Raw genomic sequence first — 18,725 nt, 5'->3', positions numbered from 1 at the left:
TCTGGAACCGTCTCTCTCCTGTGTCTGGAACTCTCTCTCCGTCTCTCTCCTGTGTCTGGAACTGTCTCTCTGTCTCTCTCCTGTGTCTCTCTCTGTCTCTCTCCTGTGTCTGGAACTCTCTCTCCTGTGTCTGGAACCGTCTCTCTCCTGTGTCTGGAACTCTCTCTCCGTCTCTCTCCTGTGTCTGGAACTGTCTCTCTGTCTCTCTCCTGTGTCTGGAACTGTCTCTCTCCTGTGTCTGGAACTGTCTCTCCGTCTCTCTCCTGTGTCTGGAACTCTCTCTCTGTCTCTCTCCTGTGTCTGGAACTGTCTCTCTGTCTCTCTCCTGTGTCTCTCTCTGTCTCTCTCCTGTGTCTGGAACTCTCTCTCCGTCTGAACTCTTTCATGGAGCTCTCCTCTCCCATTAGTGACTGGTAAATGTCTCTCTGTCTGAACTCTTTCATGGAGCTCTCCTCTCCCATTAGTGACTGGTAAATGCTATGGGACTGGTGGGGTCCTAAAGCTCTAAAGTAATTCTCATCTCTCTCTCTCTCTTTTTCCACTTTCTCTTTCTGTCTGTCTCATCTCTCTCTCTCTCACTCTCTCTCTCTCTCTCGCTCCACAGTGACTCCAAGTTGGACAGGTGTAGGCATTCATCAGGGAACATCTCTACCAGTCTGGAGATGATGCCAGGCCTGGAAGGGTTCGAACTGGAGCCCTACGGCAAGGTACTGGACACACTGTACTTATCCTCCTGAGAACCCCCCCCCTGCGACAGAATTCAGAACATGGGCCATTCTTCCAGTGTTCTCCCTATACACCAAGTCAGAACCATAGGATAAATAAAGGGGGCATATAAGCAGACAATGAAAGCTCTTACAATATTCAATGATTACATTTCTCTAAAACAGGTTATAGGCTACATGTGCATCACCAAGTCAGAACAGTAGTCGGATTTAAGAGGGGAAAAATAGACCAAATTATTATGGTGAGGCACATGGGCTACTAACATCTTACTACACAACATACACTTAGTATTACTGTCTTATCTACAGTATACACATCTCCCTGGCATATTACATCATTTATACAGCAGCATACAATACATATTTGGACTCACCTTGTTGTGATGTTCTCACTTGAACAGAAAGGTGACGCGGTGGTCCTTCGTGGGCAAATTTTGTCATGAAAGTCTGGTATTCTCTGGATTTTTGGTGTTTTCAAAACAATTGGGAACTCGGGGGGGGGGGGGGGGGGGGGAGAGAGTTTAATCATGATGACGTCATTGATCTTCAGGTCGTACCTCTAGAAAGAGGCTGGATTTACAATTCCGAGTTGGATGACGGTTCAGCGCTGTGGTTGCTCTGTAGTCGGCCGTGTCAGAGCTGTGGTTGCTCTGTAGCCAGCTGTGCTGCTAGGCTGTTCTGTCCCTCTGGCCATCAGCAGATAGACAGTAAATCCTAAACTGTGGGATTGGTTGATCTCCTGATCTAACGGTGTCCAGTACATGCATGTATACAGTGGCTTGCCAAAGTATTCACCCCCCCCCCTTGGCATTTTTCCTATTTTGTTGCCTAACAACCTGGAATTCAAATAGATTTTGGGGGGGTTTGTATCATTTGTTGTGGTGCCATTACTTTCCATTATTTAATAATGGATTTAATGATACTCCGTGGGATGTTCAACCTTTCTGATATTTTTTTATAACCCAACCCTGATCTGTACTTCTCCACAACTTTGTCCCTGACCTGTTTGGAGAGCTCCTTGGTCTAAATGGTGCCCCTGTGCTTTGTGGTGTTGCAGACTCTGGGGCCTTTCAGAACAGATCATGTGACACTTAGATTGCACACAGGTGGACTTTAATTAACTAATTATGTGACTTCTGAAGGTAATTGGTTGCACCAGATCTTATTTAGGGGCTTCATAGCAAAGGGGGTGAATAGATATATGCAAAGGGGGTGAATACATATGCAAAGGGGGTGAATACATATGCAAAGGGGGTGAATACATATGCAAAGGGGGTGAATACATATGCAAAGGGGGTGAATACATATGCAAAGGGGGTGAATACATATGCAAAGGGGGTGAATACATATGCAAAGGGAGTGAATACATATGCAAAGGGGGTGAATACATATACAAAGGGGGTGAATACATATGCAAAGGGGGTGAATACATATGCAAAGGGGGTGAATACATATGCAAAGGGGGTGAATACATATACAAAGGGGGTGAATACATATACAAAGGGGGTGAATACATATGCAAAGGGGGTGAATACATATGCAAAGGGGGTGAATACATATGCAAAGGGGGTGAATACATATGCAAAGGGGGTGAATACATATGCAAAGGGGGTGAATACATATGCAAAGGGGGTGAATACATATGCAAAGGGGGTGAATACATATGCAAAGGGGGTGAATACATATGCAAAGGGGGTGAATACATATACAAAGGGGGTGAATACATATGCAAAGGGGGTGAATACATATGCAAAGGGGGTGAATACATATGCAAAGGGGGTGAATACATATACAAAGGGGGTGAATACATATGCAAAGGGGGTGAATACATATGCAAAGGGGTGAATACATATGCAAAGGGGGTGAATACATATACAAAGGGGGTGAATACATATGCAAAGGGAGTGAATACATATGCAAAGGGGGTGAATACATATGCAAAGGGGGTGAATACATATGCACGCACCACTTTTCAGTTTTTTACTTTTGAGAAATGTTTGAAACAAGTAATTTTTTTCATTTCACTAGTTTGGATGAATACTTTTGCAAGGCGCTGTATTTGATTGATTGATTGGTTTATTTATTGACTGGTTGATTGATCTTCCTCCATAGACGGTGTCATATGCCCAGTTTCTGTACCCGACCAACGCCCTGGTCCGTCAGAAGACCCCCTCGGTGGACATTACCCTCCAGGTACCCCTCAACCAGGTGACCCGGAACAGTAACCCCAGAAACTACACCCCAACCAGGCTAAACTGCAACGTGGGACTGGATCTGGGTAAGAACCCCAAAACGACACCTTAACTCCCAGCGTGGGACTGGAATTTTTACTATTTATTTAACCAGGTTGTAATATGGTGAAAATTCTTAGTCCATTAGAGGGAGCTATTACCATGTAGTGGACTGACTGCACATGCTGTCCACAGGGATATGAACTGGTATACTTCACTGTGGGTCTGTCTGTGGTGCTCTGCCTTGATGTGTTGTCCTGTGGAGTAGCAGCTCTGTTTACTGAAGCTTCAGAGACAATAATACTAATATACAGGGTAATATACAGTGCCCTAGAGAAGTATTCAGACCCCTTGGCTATTTCCACATTTTGTTACGTTATAGCCTTATTCTTAAAAAAAAAATGGCCCTCATCAATCTACACACAATACCCCATAATGACATCATAATACCCCATAATGACATCACAATAGCCCATAATGACATCACAATAGCCCATAATGACATCACAATACCCCATAATGACAAAACAAAAAACAGGTTTTTAGAAATGTTTGCTAATTCATCAAATAAATAAAAACGGAAATATCACATTTACATAAGTATTCAGACCTTTTACTCAGTACTTTGTTGAAGCACCTTGGACAGCGATTACAGACTTGAGTCTTCTTGGGTTTGACGCTACAAGCTTGGCACACATTTGGGGAGTTTCTCCCATTCTTCTCTGCAGATCCTCTCAAGCTCTGTCAGGTTGGATGGGGAGTGTTGCTGCACAGCTATTTTCAGGTCTCTCCAGAAATGTTTGATCGGGTTCAAGTCCGGGCTCTGGCTGGGCCACTCAAGGACATTCAGAAACTTGTGCTGAAGCCACTCCTGCGTTGTCTTGGCTGTGTGCTTTGGGTCGTTGTCCTGTTGGTAGGAGAACCTTCGCCACAGTCTGAGGTCCTGAGCGCTCTGGAGCAGGTTTTCATCAAGGATGTCTCTGTACTTTGCTCCTTTCATCTTTGCCTCGATCCTGACTAGTCTCCCAGTCCCTGCCACTGGAAAAACATCCCCACAACATGATGCTGCCACCACCATGCTTCACCTTAGGGATGGTGCCATGTTTCTTCCAGACGTGACTCTTGGCATTCGGGCCAAAGAGTTAAATCTTGGTTTCATCAGACCAGAGAATCTTGTTTCTACAAGTGGTCTGTCATGTGCCTTTTACTGAGGAATGGTTTGTGTCAGGCCACTCTACCATATAGGCCTGATTGGTGGAGTGCTGCAGAGATGGTTGTTCTTCTGGAAGATTCTCCCATCTCCACAGAGGAACTCTATAGCTCTGTCAGTGACCCTCGGGTTCTTGGTCACCTCCCTGACCAAGGCCATTCTCCCCCGATTGCTCAGTTTGGCCAGGCGGCCAGCTCTAAAAAGAGTCTTGGTGGTTCCAAACTTCTTCCATTTAAGAATTATGGAGGCCACTGTGTTCCTGGGGAACTTTAATGCTGCAGAAATGTTTTTGGTACCCTTCCCCAGATCTGTGCCTCGACACAATCCTGTCTCTGAGTTCTACGGACAATTCCTTTGACCTCACGGCTTGGTTTTTGCTCTGACATGCACTGTCAACTGTGAGACCTTTTTTCAACAGGTGTGTGTGCCTTTCCAAATCATGTCCAATCAATTGAATTTACCACAGGTGGACTCCAAGTTGTAGAAACATCTTGTGACGCACTTAGGCGTAGTGGGTGCGGAGTCAGGCGCAGGACGCCTACAGATTAATGCTGTCCTGTCTCTTTCCCCCTGGGACTGCTGTCCTGTCTCTTTCCCCCTGGGACTGCTGTCCTGTCTCTTTCCCCCTGGGACTGCTGTCCTGTCTCTTTCCCCCTGGGACTGCTGTCCTGTCTCTTTCCCCCTGGGACTGCTGTCCTGTCTCTTAACCCCTGGGACTGCTGTCCTGTCTCTTAACCCCTGGGACTGCTGTCCTGTCTCTTTACCCCTGGGACTGCTGTCCTGTCTCTTTCCTCTGGCCAGCAGATAGACCCAGAGAGGTGAGACCCAGAGAGGTGAACCTGGTCCTTCTGACCCAGAGAGGTGAACCTGGTCCTTCTGACCCAGAGAGGTGAACCTGGTCCTTCTGACCCAGAGAGGTGAACCTGGTCCTTCTGACCCAGAGAGGTGAACCTGGTCCTTCTGACCCAGAGAGGTGAACCTGGTCCTTCTGACCCAGAGAGGTGAACCTGGTCCTTCTGACCCAGAGAGGTGAACCTGGTCCTTCTGACCCAGAGAGGTGAACCTGGTCCTTCTGACCCAGAGAGGTGAACCTGGTCCTTCTGACCCAGAGAGGTGAACCTGGTCCTACAGACCCAGAGAGGTGAACCTGGTCCTACAGACCCAGAGAGGTGAACCTGGTCCTACAGACCCAGAGAGGTGAACCTGGTCCTACAGACCCAGAGAGGTGAACCTGGTCCTACAGACCCAGAGAGGTGAACCTGGTCCTACAGACCCAGAGAGGTGAACCTGGTCCTACAGACCCAGAGAGGTGAACCTGGGCCTACAGACCCAGAGAGGTGAAACCTGGGCCTACAGACCCAGAGAGGTGAACCTGGGCCTACAGACCCAGAGAGGTGAACCTGGGCCTACAGACCCAGAGAGGTGAACCTGGGCCTACAGACCCAGAGAGGTGAACCTGGGCCTACAGACCCAGAGAGGTGAACCTGGGCCTACAGACCCAGAGAGGTGAACCTGGGCCTACAGACCCAGAGAGGTGAACCTGGGCCTACAGACCCAGAGAGGAGGAACTGGGGCCTACAGACCCAGAGAGGGGGAACTGGGTCCTACAGACCCAGAGAGAGGAACTGGGTCCTACAGACCCAGAAAGATGAACTGGGTCCTACAGACCCAGGCCAGGGGTAGAATGTAATTGAGAAGAGAGAGAGCTGGAACATTCTGCTTTATCCACCACTGATCAGAGAGACAGAGGGCAGAGAGACAGAGGGCAGAGAGACAGAGGGCAGAGAGACAGAGGGCAGAGGGACGAGAGACAGAGGGCAAAGGGACAGAGGGCAGAGAGACAGAGGGCAGAGAGACAGAGGGCAGAGGGCCAGAGGGCCAGAGGGCCAGAGGGCCAGAGGGCAGAGGGCCAGAGGGCCAGAGGGCAGAGGGCCAGAGGGCAGAGGGCCAGAGGGCAGAGAGGCAGAGAGACAGAGGGCAGAGAGACAGAGGGACAGAGGGCAGAGGGAAAAGGGACAGAGGGCAGAGAGACAGAGGGCAGAGAGACAGAGGGCAGAGAGACAGAGGGCAGAGAGACAGAGGGGCAGAGGGACAGAGGGACAGAGGGAAAAGGGACAGAGGGCAGAGAGGCAGAGAGACAGAGGGCAGAGAGACAGAGGGCAGAGGGACAGAGGGACAGAGGGCAGAGGGAAAAGGGACAGCGGGCAGAGGGCCAGAGGGCAGAGGGACAGAGGGCCAGAGGGCAGAGGGCCAGAGGGCAGAGGGCCAGAGGGCAGAGAGGCAGAGAGACAGAGGGCAGAGAGACAGAGGGACAGAGGGCAGAGGGAAAAGGGACAGAGGGCAGAGAGACAGAGGGCAGAGAGACAGAGGGCAGAGAGACAGAGGGCAGAGAGACAGAGGGACAGAGGGCAGAGGGACAGAGGGAAAAGGGACAGAGGGCAGAGAGGCAGAGAGACAGAGGGCAGAGAGACAGAGGGCAGAGGGCAGAGGGAAAAGGGACAGCGGGCAGAGGGACAGAGGGACAGAGGACAGAGGGCAGAGGGACAGAGGGACAGAGGGCAGAGGGAAAAGGGACAGAGGGCAGAGAGGCAGAGAGACAGAGAGGCAGAGAGACAGAGGGCAGAGAGACAGAGGGACAGAGGGGCAGAGGGACAGAGGGAAAAGGGACAGAGGGCAGAGAGGCAGAGAGACAGAGGGCAGAGAGACAGAGGGCAGAGAGACAGAGGGACAGAGGGCAGAGGGACAGAGGGAAAAGGGACAGAGGGCAGAGAGGCAGAGAGACAGAGGGCAGAGAGACAGAGGCAGAGGGACAGAGGGCAGAGGGAAAAGGGACAGCGGGCAGAGGGACAGAGGGACAGAGGGACAGAGGGCAGAGGGACAGAGGGACAGAGGGCAGAGAGACAGAGGGCAGAGAGACAGAGGGCAGAGGGACAGAGGGCCACTTCCACTTGCCTCTTCCATTTTTGAGGTAATGCTGCAATTATTTGGTTGTAACTTTGGGTAGAGCAGACGTTTCTATATATTTGTGTTAGCTACATTTGGGACATAACTCCGCCAGTCCTATTTATCATTTACAACGATTATACCTTTTTTCTTTCTTTTTTTATTGAAAAATATGTTGTTTTTTAAATCAATTAGTATATTTTGAGTGTAACCACTGTGTATTAATGTTTTATGTATCTACTTGTATGTTCTGTCCTCTCCAGGTGTGGATGAGGCATCAGACTATGACCCCAACCTTCTGAGTGACCCCCAGTGGCCCTGTGGGAAACACAAGAGAGTCCTGATCTTCGCTTCATACATGGTGAGAGAGAGAGAGAGAGAGAGACATACACACACCTTATTTTCACCTAATACATGGTGCCGAGAGAAAGAAAGAGAGAGACATACACACATTGTCACGTTCGTCATGACGATGAGACCAAGGCGCAGCAGCGTGAGATGAATACATTCTTCTTTTATTAAAACGAAGAACACTTAAACTAACGAAATAACCAAACGAACGTGACGCTATAAACACGAGTGGTGACATCCAACTACACATAGACAATAACAACCCACAAAATAACCAAGGAATATGGCTGCCTAAATATGGTTCCCAATCAGAGACAACGATAAACACCTGCCTCTGATTGAGAACCAATCTAGGCAACCATAGACATAAAAACACCTAGACTAGAAAAACCCCTAGACAATACAAAACTAAACAAACCACCCTTGTCAAACCCTGACCCAACCAAATAATAAAGAAAGCAAGGATAACTAAGGTCAGGGCGTGACACTACTCTAGAGGGACAGATACACAAACCCACAACACAGAAACTGGGGAACGTAACATGCTTATTACACTACGGTCAGGGGCGTGACATATACCTTATTCTCACCTCATACACGGTGAGAGAGAGAGATGGGGGGTGGATGGAGAGAGAGAGGTGGGGGGTGGATGGAGAGAGAGAATGAGAGATGGGGGGTGGATGGAGAGAGAGAATGAGAGATGGGGGGTGGATGGAGAGAGAGATGGGGGGTGGATGGAGAGAGAGAGATGGGGGGTGGATGGAGAGAGAGAGATGGGGGGTGGATGGAGAGAGAGATGGGGGGTGGATGGAGAGAGAGATGGGGGGTGGATGGAGAGAGAGAATGAGAGATGGGGGGTGGATGGAGAGAGAGAGATGGGGGGTGGATGGAGAGAGATAATGAGAGATGGGGGGGTGGATGGAGAGAGAGAATGAGAGATGGGGAGAGAGAGAATGAGAGATGGGGAGAGAGAATGAGAGATGGGGAGAGAGAGAATGAGAGCTGGAGGGAGGAGAGAGAATGAGAGCTGGAGGGAGGAGAGAGAATGAGAGCTGGGGAGAGAGAGAATGAGAGCTGGGGAGAGAGAGAATGAGAGCTGGGGAGAGAGAGAATGAGAGCTGGGGAGAGAGAGAATGAGAGATGGGGAGAGAGAGAATGAGAGATGGGGAGAGAGAGAATGAGAGCTGGAGGGAGGAGAGAGAATGAGAGCTGGAGGGAGAGAGAGAGAGAGAGATGGGGGGTGGATGGAGAGAGAGAGATGGGGGTGGATGGAGAGTGAGAGATGGGGGGTGGATGAAGAGAGAGATGGGGGGTGGATGGAGAGAGAGAATGAGAGATGGGGGGTGGATGGAGAGAGAGAATGAGAGATGGGGGGTGGATGGAGAGAGAGAGATGGGGGGGTGGATGGAGAGAGAGATGGGGGGTGGATGGAGAGAGATAATGAGAGATGGGGGGGTGGATGGAGAGAGAGATGGGGGGGTGGATGGAGAGAGAGAGATGGGGGGTGGATGGAGAGAGAGAATGAGAGCTGGAGGGAGGAGAGAGAATGAGAGCTGGAGGGAGGAGAGAGAATGAGAGCTGGAGGGAGGAGAGAGAATGAGAGCTGGAGGGAGGAGAGAGAATGAGAGCTGGAGGGAGGAGAGAGAATGAGAGCTGGAGGGAGGAGAGAGAATGAGAGATGGGGAGAGAGAATGAGAGATGGGGAGAGAGAATGAGAGCTGGAGGGAGGAGAGAATGAGAGCTGGAGGGAGGAGAGAATGAGATGGGGAGAGAGAGAATGAGAGATGGAGGGAGTAGAGAATGAGAGATGCGGAGAGAGAATGAGAGATGGGGAGAGAGAGAATGAGATCTGGGGAGAGAGAGAATGAAAGCTGGGGAGAGAGAGAATGAGAGCTGGGGAGAGAGAGAATGAGAGCTGGGGAGAGAGAGATGAGAGCTGGGGAGAGAGAGAATGAGAGCTGGGGAGAGAGAGAAAGAGCTGGGGAGAGAGAGAATGAGAGCTGGGGAGAGAGAGAATGAGAGCTGGGGAGAGAGAGAATGAGAGATGGGGAGAGAGAGAATGAGAGATGGGGAGAGAGAGAAATGAGAGATGGGGAGAGAGAGAATGAGAGCTGGAGGGAGGAGAGAGAATGAGAGCTGGAGGGAGGAGAGAGAATGAGAGCTGGAGGGAGGAGAGAGAATGAGAGCTGGAGGGAGGAGAGAGAATGAGAGATGGGGAGAGAGAATGAGAGCTGGGGAGAGAGAATGAGAGCTGGGGAGAGAGAATGAGAGCTGGGGAGAGAGAGAATGAGAGCTGGGGAGAGAGAGAATGAGAGATGGGGAGAGAGAATGAGAGATGGGGAGAGAGAGAATGAGAGATTAGGAGAGAGAGAATGAGAGATGGGGAGAGAGAGAATGAGAGATGGGGAGAGAGAGAATGAGAGCTGGAGGGAGGAGATAATGAGAGCTGGAGGGAGAGAATGAGAGATGGAGGGAGGAGAGAATGAGAGATGGGGAGGGAGAGAATGAGAGCTGGGGAGAGAGAATGAGAGATGGGAGAGAGAGAATGAGAGCTGGGGAGAGAAGAGAATAAGAGATGGGGAGAGAGAGAATGAGAAGATGGGGAGAGAGAGAATGAGAGATGGGGAGAGAGAGAATCGAGAGCTGGGGAGAGAGAGAATGAGAGCTGGGGAGAGAGAGAATGAGAGATGGGGAGAGAGAGAATGAGAGCTGGGGAGAGAGAGAATGAGAGCTGGGGAGAGAGAGAATGAGAGCTGGGGAGAGAGAGAATGAGAGCTGGGGAGAGAGAGAAATGAGAGCTGGGGAGAGAGAATGAGAGATGGGGAGAGAGAGAATGAGAGATGGGGAGAGAGAGAATGAGAGCTGGAGGGAGGAGAGAGAATGAGAGCTGGAGGGAGAGAGAGAGAGAGAGATGGGGGGTGGATGGAGAGAGAGAGATGGGGGTGGATGGAGAGAGAGGAGATGGGGGGTGGATGAAGAGAGAGATGGGGGGTGGATGGAGAGAGAGAATGAGAAGATGGGGGGGTGGGATGGAGAGAGAGTAATGAGAGATGGGGGGGTGGATGGAGAGAGAGATGGGGGGGGTGGATGGAGAGAGAGAGATGGGGGGTGGATGGAGAGAGAGAATGGAGAGCTGGAGGGAGGAGAGAGAATGAGAGCTGGAGGGAGGAGAGAGAATGAGAGCTGGAGGGAGGAGAGAGAATGAGAGCTGGAGGGAGGAGAGAGATGAGAGCTGGAGGGAGGGAGAGAGAATGAGAGCTGGAGGGAGGAGAAGAGATGAGAGCTGGAGGGAGGAGAGAGAATGAGAGCTGGAGGGAGGAGAGAGAATGAGAGCTGGAGGGAGGAGAGAGAAATGAGAGATGGGGAGAAGAGAATGAGAGCTGGAGGGAGGAGAGAATGAGAGCTGGGAGGAGGAGAGAAATGAGATGGGGAGAGAGAGAATGAGAGATGGGAGAGAGAGACTGAGATCTGGGGAGAGAGAGAATGAAAGCTGGGGAGAAGAGAATGAGAGCTGGGGAGAGAGAGAATGAGAGCTGGGAGAGAGAGAATGAGAGCTGGGGAGAGAGAGAATGAGATCTGGGGAGAGAGAGAATGAAAGCTGGGGAGAGAGAGAATGAGAGCTGGGGAGAGAGAGAATGAGAGCTGGGGAGAGAGAGAATGAGAGCTGGGGAGAGAGAGAATGAGAGCTGGGGAGAGAGAGAATGAGAGCTGGGGAGAGAGAGAATGAGAGCTGGGGAGAGAGAGAATGAGAGCTGGGGAGAGAGAGAATGAGAGATGGGGAGAGAGAGAATGAGAGATGGGGAGAGAGAGAATGAGAGATGGGGAGAGAGAGAATGAGAGCTGGAGGGAGGAGAGAGAATGAGAGCTGGAGGGAGGAGAGAGAATGAGAGCTGGAGGGAGGAGAGAGAATGAGAGATGGGGAGAGAGAATGAGAGCTGGGGAGAGAGAATGAGAGCTGGGAGAGAGAAAATGAGAGCTGGGGAGAGAGAGAATGAGAGATGGGGAGAGAGAGAATGAGAGATGGGAGAGAGAGAATGAGAGATTAGGAGAGAGAGAATGAGAGATGGGGAGAGAGAGAATGAGAGATGGGGAGAGAGAGAATGAGAGCTGGAGGGAGGAGATAATGAGAGCTGGAGGGAGGAGAGAATGAGATGGGGAGAGAGAGAATGAGAGATGGAGGGAGGAGAGAATGAGAGATGGGGAGAGAGAGAATGAGAGCTGGGGAGAGAGAATGAGAGATGGGGAGAGAGAGAATGAGAGCTGGGGAGAGAGAGAATAAGAGATGGGGAGAGAGAATGAGAGATGGGGAGAGAGAATGAGAGATGGGGGAGAGAGAGAATGAGAGCTGGGGAGAGAGAGAATGAGAGCTGGGGAGAGAGAGAATGAGAGATGGGGAGAGAGAGAATGAGAGCTGGGGAGAGAGAGAATGAGAGCTGGGGAGGAGAGAATGAGAGCTGGAGGGAGGAGAGAGAATGAGAGATGGGGGAGAGAGAGAATGAGAGCCTGGAGGGAGGAGAGAGAATGAGAGATGGGGAGAGAGAGAATGAGAGATGGGGAGAGAGAGAATGAGAGATGGGGAGAGAGAGAATGAGAGATGGGGAGAGAGAGAATGAGAGATGGGGAGAGAGAGAATGAGAGATGGGGAGAGAGAATGAGAGATGGGGAGAGAGAGAATGAGAGCTGGAGAGAGAATGAGAGATGGGGAGAGAGAGAATGAGAGCTGGAGGGAGGAGAGAGAATGAGAGATGGGGAGAGAGAGAATGAGAGATGGGGAGAGAGAGAATGAGAGATGGGGAGAGAGAGAATGAGAGCTGGAGGGAGGAGAGAGAATGAGAGATGGGGAGAGAGAGAATGAGAGATGGGGAGAGGAGGTATTTAGCTGCATTGTTAGTCTCCACTCCCTTCCTATTTCACTGTTAGATTAGTTTGTATTGTTGTGAATTGTTAGATATTACTGCACTGTTGGAGCTCAAAACACAAGCATTTCCCTACACCTGCAATAGCATCTGTTAAATATGTGTATGTGATATCAGAGAGTCTCAATGCACAGAGCCATGACCTATCAGAGAGTCTCAATGCACAGAGTCATGACCTATCAGAGAGTCTCAATGCTCCCTCTTTTTTTCCCTCCCTCCCTCTTTTCCTCCCTCCCTCGCTCCCTCTTTTCCTCCCTCCCTTCCTCCCTCTTTACCTCCCTCCCTCCCTCTTTACCTCCCTCCCTGTCCACATCTCCCTCTCTCTCTTTCTCTCTCCCTCTCTCTCTCTCTCCCTCCCTATCTCTCCCTCCCTATCTCTCTCCCCTCTCTAGACGACAGTGATAGAGTATGTGAAGCCGTCTGATCTGAAGAAGGACATGAACGAGACGTTTAAAGAGAAGTTTCCTCAAGTCAAGCTGACTCTCAGCAAGATCAGGAGGTATACTACTGTAGTGTGTGTGTGTGTGTGTGTGTGTGTGTGTGTGTGTGTGTGTGTGTGTGTGTGTGTGTGTGTGGTGTGTGTGTGTGTGTGTGTGTGTGTGTGTGTGTGGTCATGTCCATAGATGTTCAGTATGCTTTGTCTTACTCTAATCCTAACACCTGCCTTTCCCCCCTCTCTCTCTCCCCTCCCCTCTCTCTCTCTCTCTCTCCCCTCCCCTCTCTCTCTCTCTCTCTCTTCCCACACTCCCCCCCTCTCCCCTCCCCTCTCTCTCTCTCCCCTCCTCTCTCTCTCTCTCTCTCTCTCTCTCCCCTCCCCTCTCTCTCTCTCTCTCTCCCCTCCCCTCTCTCTCTCTCTCTCCCCCCTCTCTCTCTCTCTTCCCCCCTCTCTCTCTCCCCTCTCTCTCTCTCTCCCCTCCCCTCTCTCTCTCTCTCCCCTCCCCTCTCTCTCTCCCCTCCCCTCTCTCTCTCTCTCTCTCTCTCTCCCCTCCCCTCTCTCTCTCTCTCTCCCCCCTCTCTCTCTCTCTTCCCCCCTCGCTCTCTCCCCTCTCTCTCTCTCTCTCTCTCCCCTCCCCTCTCTCTCTCTCTCTCTCTCCCCTCCCCTCTCTCTCTCCCCTCCCCTCTCTCTCTCTCTCTCCCCTCCCCTCCCCTCTCTCTCTCTTCCCCCCTCTCTCTCTCTCTCCCCCCTCTCTCGCTCTCTCCCCCCTCTCTCTCTCCCCCCTCTCTCTCTTCCCCCCTCTCTCTCTTCCCCCCTCTCTCTCTTCCCCCCTCTCTCTCTCTCCCCCCCCTCTCTTCCCCCCCCCCCTCTCCCCCCCCCCCCTCTCTCTCTCTCTCCTCTCTCTTTCCCCCCCTCTCTCTCTGTCTCTCCTCCAGTCTAAAGAGAGAGATGCGTACAGTGGGTGACGACTGCGGCCTGCAGGCGGTGACCGTGGCGATGGCATTTGTTTACTTTGAGAAGCTGGTCCTCCAGGGACGACTCAACAAACACAACAGGAAGTTGATCTCTGGAGCCTGCGTCCTGCTCGCTGCTAAGATCAGCAGCGACCTCAAGAAGCAGGACGTCACTCAGCTCATAGATGTATTGTCCTTTTGCAATGACATAAACCTCAAAATGCTTTGTCAACCATCTATGTAGGCTATATAAAGGCTTTATGTAGGCTATATAAAGGCTTTGTGTATGCTATGTAGTCATTCAGTGTTCCAATTCATCCCAAAGGTGTTCGATGGGTTGAGGTCAGGGCTCTGTGCAGGCCAGTCAAGTTCTTCCACACCAATCTCGACAAACCATTTCTGCATGGACCTCGCTCTGTGCACGAGGGGATTGTCATGTTGAAACAGGAAAGGGCCTTCCCCAAACTGTTGCCACAAAGCACAGAATTGTCTAGAATGTCATTGTTAAGATTTCACTGGAACTAAGGGGCCTGAACCATGAAAAACAGCCACAGACCATTATTTATCATCCACCAAACTTTACAGTTGACACTATGCGTTGGGGCAGGTAGCGTTCTCCTGGCATCCGCTAAACCCAGATTCTTATGTCGGACTGCCAGATGGTGAAGCGTGATTCATCACTCCAGAGAACGCATTTCCACTGCTCCAGAATCCATTGGTCGGCGAGTTTTACACCATTCCAACCGACGCTTGGCATTGCACACAGTGATCTGAGGTTTGTGTGCGGCTGCTCGGCCATGGAAACCCATTTCATGAAGCTCCCAACAAACAGTTCTTGTGCTGACGTTGCTTCCAGAGGCATTTTGGGACTCAGTAATTAGAGTTGTAACCGAGGACAGACTATTTTTACGCGATACGTGCTTCAGAACTCGGTGGTCCCGTTCTGTTAGCTTGTGTGGCCTACCACTTTGCAGCTGAGCCGTTGTTGCTCCTAGACGTTTCCACTTCACAATAACAGCACTTACAGTTTACCGGGGCAGCTCACTTGTTGGAAAGGTGGCATCCTATGACGGTGCCACGTTGAAAGTCACTGAGCTCTTCAGTAAGGCCATTCTACTGCCAATGTTTGTCTATGGAGATTGCATGGCTGTCTGCTCGACTTTTATACACCTGTTAGTCACAGGTGTGGATGAATTAGCCGAATCCACTCATTTGAAGGGGTGTCCACATACTTTTGTATATATAGTGTATATTCATTCTATTTACTCATATTAGGTTGCTAAAGGTCAGGTATTAGTGTAAGGAAAGCCTGTGGAGGATATGTGCGGGCAATACAACTTTCCTAACAGGTCTCTTCCTCCTCTTCCCTCTTCTCTTCCTCTGCAGAAATTAGAGGAGCGTTTCCGTATCAGTCGGAGGGAGTTGATCCCGTTTGAGTTCACTATCCTTGTTGCCCTGGAGATGGCTCTGTACCTGCCTGAGAGAGCCATCATGCCACACTACCGACGCCTGGTGCAGCAGAACTAGGGCCACGCCCACTGCTGCACCCAGGTGGACGGGGGCCACGCCTACAAGGGTCTGGAGACTGGTCATGGGGGTGGAGTGAGGGGAGGAGCCATGCCTACAAGGGTCTGGAGACTGGTCTGGGAATTCTCTGCCCCCACACCTGCAAACCTGGGCGTTTGATACCATTCCACTCCAGCCATTACCACGAGCCCGTCCTCCCCAAATAAGGTGCCACCAACCCCCTGTGCTAAACACCATAAAGCTCAGAGACTTACTCACCTCAGTAGCGACACTGGTATTTTACTCTCACCTTGAAGAAGTATAAATTACACCGATCAGTCTTCCTACATTTGCTGATATTATTATCAACATACAGTATATAGTTACTACACTTTCTAAACCTGAACGTTGCCATGCTTCCACGTGCCACAAGGGGGTGCTACAGTTCAGCAGTAGCATTGCAAGAATACCAGTTATGCTTCATACGCACTTATAGGGCTGACCTAAACTGTACCGTTCTGGTTCGGGTTTTCTTCTCTCTTCACATGGTCCGTTCCAGCTGGGTTCCAGCTGGGTTCAGGCAGGGTTCCAGCAGGGTTCCGGCAGGGTTCAGGCAGGGTTCCGGCAGGGTTCCAGCAGGGTTCAGGCAGGGTTCCGGCAGGGTTCCAGCTGGGTTCAGGCAGGGTTCCAGCAGGGTTCCAGCAGGGTTCCGGCAGGGTTCAGGCAGGGTTCAGGCAGGGTTCAGGCAGGGTTCCAGCAGGGTTCAGGCAGGGTTCCGGCAGGGTTCCAGCAGGGTTCCAGCTGGGTTCAGGCAGGGTTCCAGCAGCTTTGGTGGACGTGTCACCAGGCCAGTTTGGCTCGGTTTGGTCTTATAGTGGGAATCGGGCATAAGAGTAACACACGAACCAGGGAAGAACCTTGTCCATCACCTTCCTGCCAGCGCGTTAAAGGGAAAACAAACGAAAGAAACATCAGATTTAACCAAAAAAGCAGTTTCATTTATTTATCCTACTTTTGTTTTTTAAAATGTATATTTATTATATTTGATTTATTTATTTGAAAAATAAGGGATGTTTATATAATAACCAAACCAGTTCATTATTCTGCACCTCTTTGTAGTGTACCTCACGTAAGTTTTCTTCCAGCATTATAACCAAACCTCCGTTAGTAAAATGTCATCCCAAATAGAGCCCTGTTCCCTAACCAAGCGTCCCTTAGTAAGGCGTCATCCCAAATAGAGCCCTATTCCCTAACCAAGCATCCCTTAGTAAGGTGTCATCCCAAATAGAGCCCTATTCCCTAACCAAGCATCCCTTAGTAAGGCGTCATCCCAAATAGAGCCCTATTCCCTAACCAAGCATCCCTTAGTAAGGCGTCATCCCAAATAGAGCCCTGTTCCCTAACCAAGCATCCCTTAGTAAGGTGTCATCCCAAATAGAGCCCTATTCCCTAACCAAGCATCCCTTAGTAAGGTGTCATCCCAAATAGAGCCCTATTCCCTAACCAAGCATCCCTTAGTAAGGCGTCATCCCAAATAGAGCCCTATTCCCTAACCAAGCATCCCTTAGTAAGGCGTCATCCCAAATGGAGCCCTATTCCCTAACTAAGCATCCCTTAGTAAGGTGTCATCCCAAATAGAGCCCTGTTCCCTAACCAAGCATCCCTTAGTAAGGCGTCATCCCAAATAGAGCCCTATTCCCTAACCAAGCATCCCTTAGTAAGGCGTCATCCCAAATAGAGCCCTGTTCCCTAACCAAGCATCCCTTAGTAAGGCGTCATCCCAAATAGAGCCCTATTCCCTAACCAAGCATCCCTTAGTAAGGCGTCATCCCAAATAGAGCCCTGTTCCCTAACCAAGCATCCCTTAGTAAGGCGTCATCCCAAATAGAGCCCTGTTCCCTAACCAAGCATCCCTTAGTAAGGCGTCATCCCAAATAGAGCCCTGTTCCCTAACCAAGCATCCCTTAGTAAGGCGTCATCCCAAATAGAGCCCTGTTCCCTAACCAAGCATCCCTTAGTAAGGCGTCATCCCAAATAGAGCCCTGTTCCCTAACCAAGCATCCCTTAGTAAGGCGTCATCCCAAATAGAGCCCTGTTCCCTAACCAAGCATCCCTTAGTAAGGCGTCATCCCAAATAGAGCCCTGTTCCCTAACCAAGCATCCCTTAGTAAGGCGTCATCCCAAATAGAGCCCTATTCCCTAACCAAGCATCCCTTAGTAAGGTGTCATCCCAAATAGAGCCCTATTCCCTAACCAAGCATCCCTTAGTAAGGTGTCATCCCAAATAGAGCCCTATCCCCTAACCAAGCATCCCTTAGTAAGGTGTCATCCCAAATAGAGCCCTGTTCCCTAACTAAGCATCCCTTAGTAAGGTGTCATCCCAAATAGAGCCCTGTTCCCTAACCAAGCATCCCTTAGTAAGGCGTCATCCCAAATAGAGCCCTATTCCCAACCAAGCATCCCTTAGTAAGGCGTCATCCCAAATAGAGCCCTGTTCCCTAACCAAGCATCCCTTAGTAAGGCGTCATCCCAAATAGAGCCCTGTTCCCTAACCAAGCATCCCTTAGTAAGGCGTCATCCCAAATAGAGCCCTATTCCCTAACCAAGCATCCCTTAGTAAGGTGTCATCCCAAATAGAGCCCTATTCCCTAACCAAGCATCCCTTAGTAAGGTGTCATCCCAAATAGAGCCCTATTCCCTAACCAAGCATCCCTTAGTAAGGCGTCATCCCAAATAGAGCCCTATTCCCTAACCAAGCATCCCTTAGTAAGGTGTCATCCCAAATAGAGCCCTGTTCCCTAACCAAGCATCCCTTAGTAAGGTGTCATCCCAAATAGAGCCCTATTCCCTAACCAAGCATCCCTTAGTAAGGTGTCATCCCAAATAGAGCCCTGTTCCCTAACCAAGCATCCCTTAGTAAGGTGTCATCCCAAATAGAGCCCTGTTCCCTAACCAAGCATCCCTTAGTAAGGTGTCATCCCAAATAGAGCCCTATTCCCTAACCAAGCATCCCTTAGTAAGGTGTCATCCCAAATAGAGCCCTATTCCCTATAGTACTCTTTGTTTATTGAAGTGATGGTGGTGATTGTTGCTATGAAAAGAGCCTGATCTTCCTAACCTTGTTACTGAGTTACTACAGCATATATATACATATATACATACTGTAGTAACTCATATATATATATATATATATATATATATATATATATATACATACTGTAGTAACTCATATATATATATATATATATATATATATATATATATATATATATATACATACTGTAGTAACTCATATATATATATACATATACACACAGAGATATACAGTGTATTATTCAACTCTATGTTAGAGTTGGCATTGACTACAGTGATCTAAGCACATTCTATGGTGTGTTGTGTTGTCATGATGTTTTAATGTTTACGTGTGACTTAACATGTGCCACCGTATATATCC

The 18,725-nt window shown here is 50.0% G+C and overlaps 1 protein-coding gene across 1 annotated transcript in view; it reads left to right on the top strand.

Annotated features, from left to right (window-relative positions):
- Window positions 1-18,251, top strand: part of LOC109884413 (CDK5 and ABL1 enzyme substrate 2) — a 58,240-nt gene extending 39,989 nt beyond the window's left edge. The window contains exons 4-9 of the mRNA XM_031794839.1: window positions 605-707; window positions 2,838-3,003; window positions 7,373-7,470; window positions 12,769-12,875; window positions 13,748-13,952; window positions 15,152-18,251. Of these exons, the coding sequence (XP_031650699.1) occupies window positions 605-707; window positions 2,838-3,003; window positions 7,373-7,470; window positions 12,769-12,875; window positions 13,748-13,952; window positions 15,152-15,292 (820 nt within the window). The 3' untranslated portion in view covers window positions 15,293-18,251. The remainder of the gene's footprint in view (window positions 1-604; window positions 708-2,837; window positions 3,004-7,372; window positions 7,471-12,768; window positions 12,876-13,747; window positions 13,953-15,151) is intronic.
- Window positions 18,252-18,725: the final 474 nt, after the last annotated feature.

This window comes from Oncorhynchus kisutch, linkage group LG17 (genome assembly GCF_002021735.2).
Source record: "Oncorhynchus kisutch isolate 150728-3 linkage group LG17, Okis_V2, whole genome shotgun sequence".
NCBI lineage: Eukaryota > Metazoa > Chordata > Actinopteri > Salmoniformes > Salmonidae > Oncorhynchus > Oncorhynchus kisutch.
This window is presented reverse-complemented; position numbering and strand designations above follow the sequence as displayed.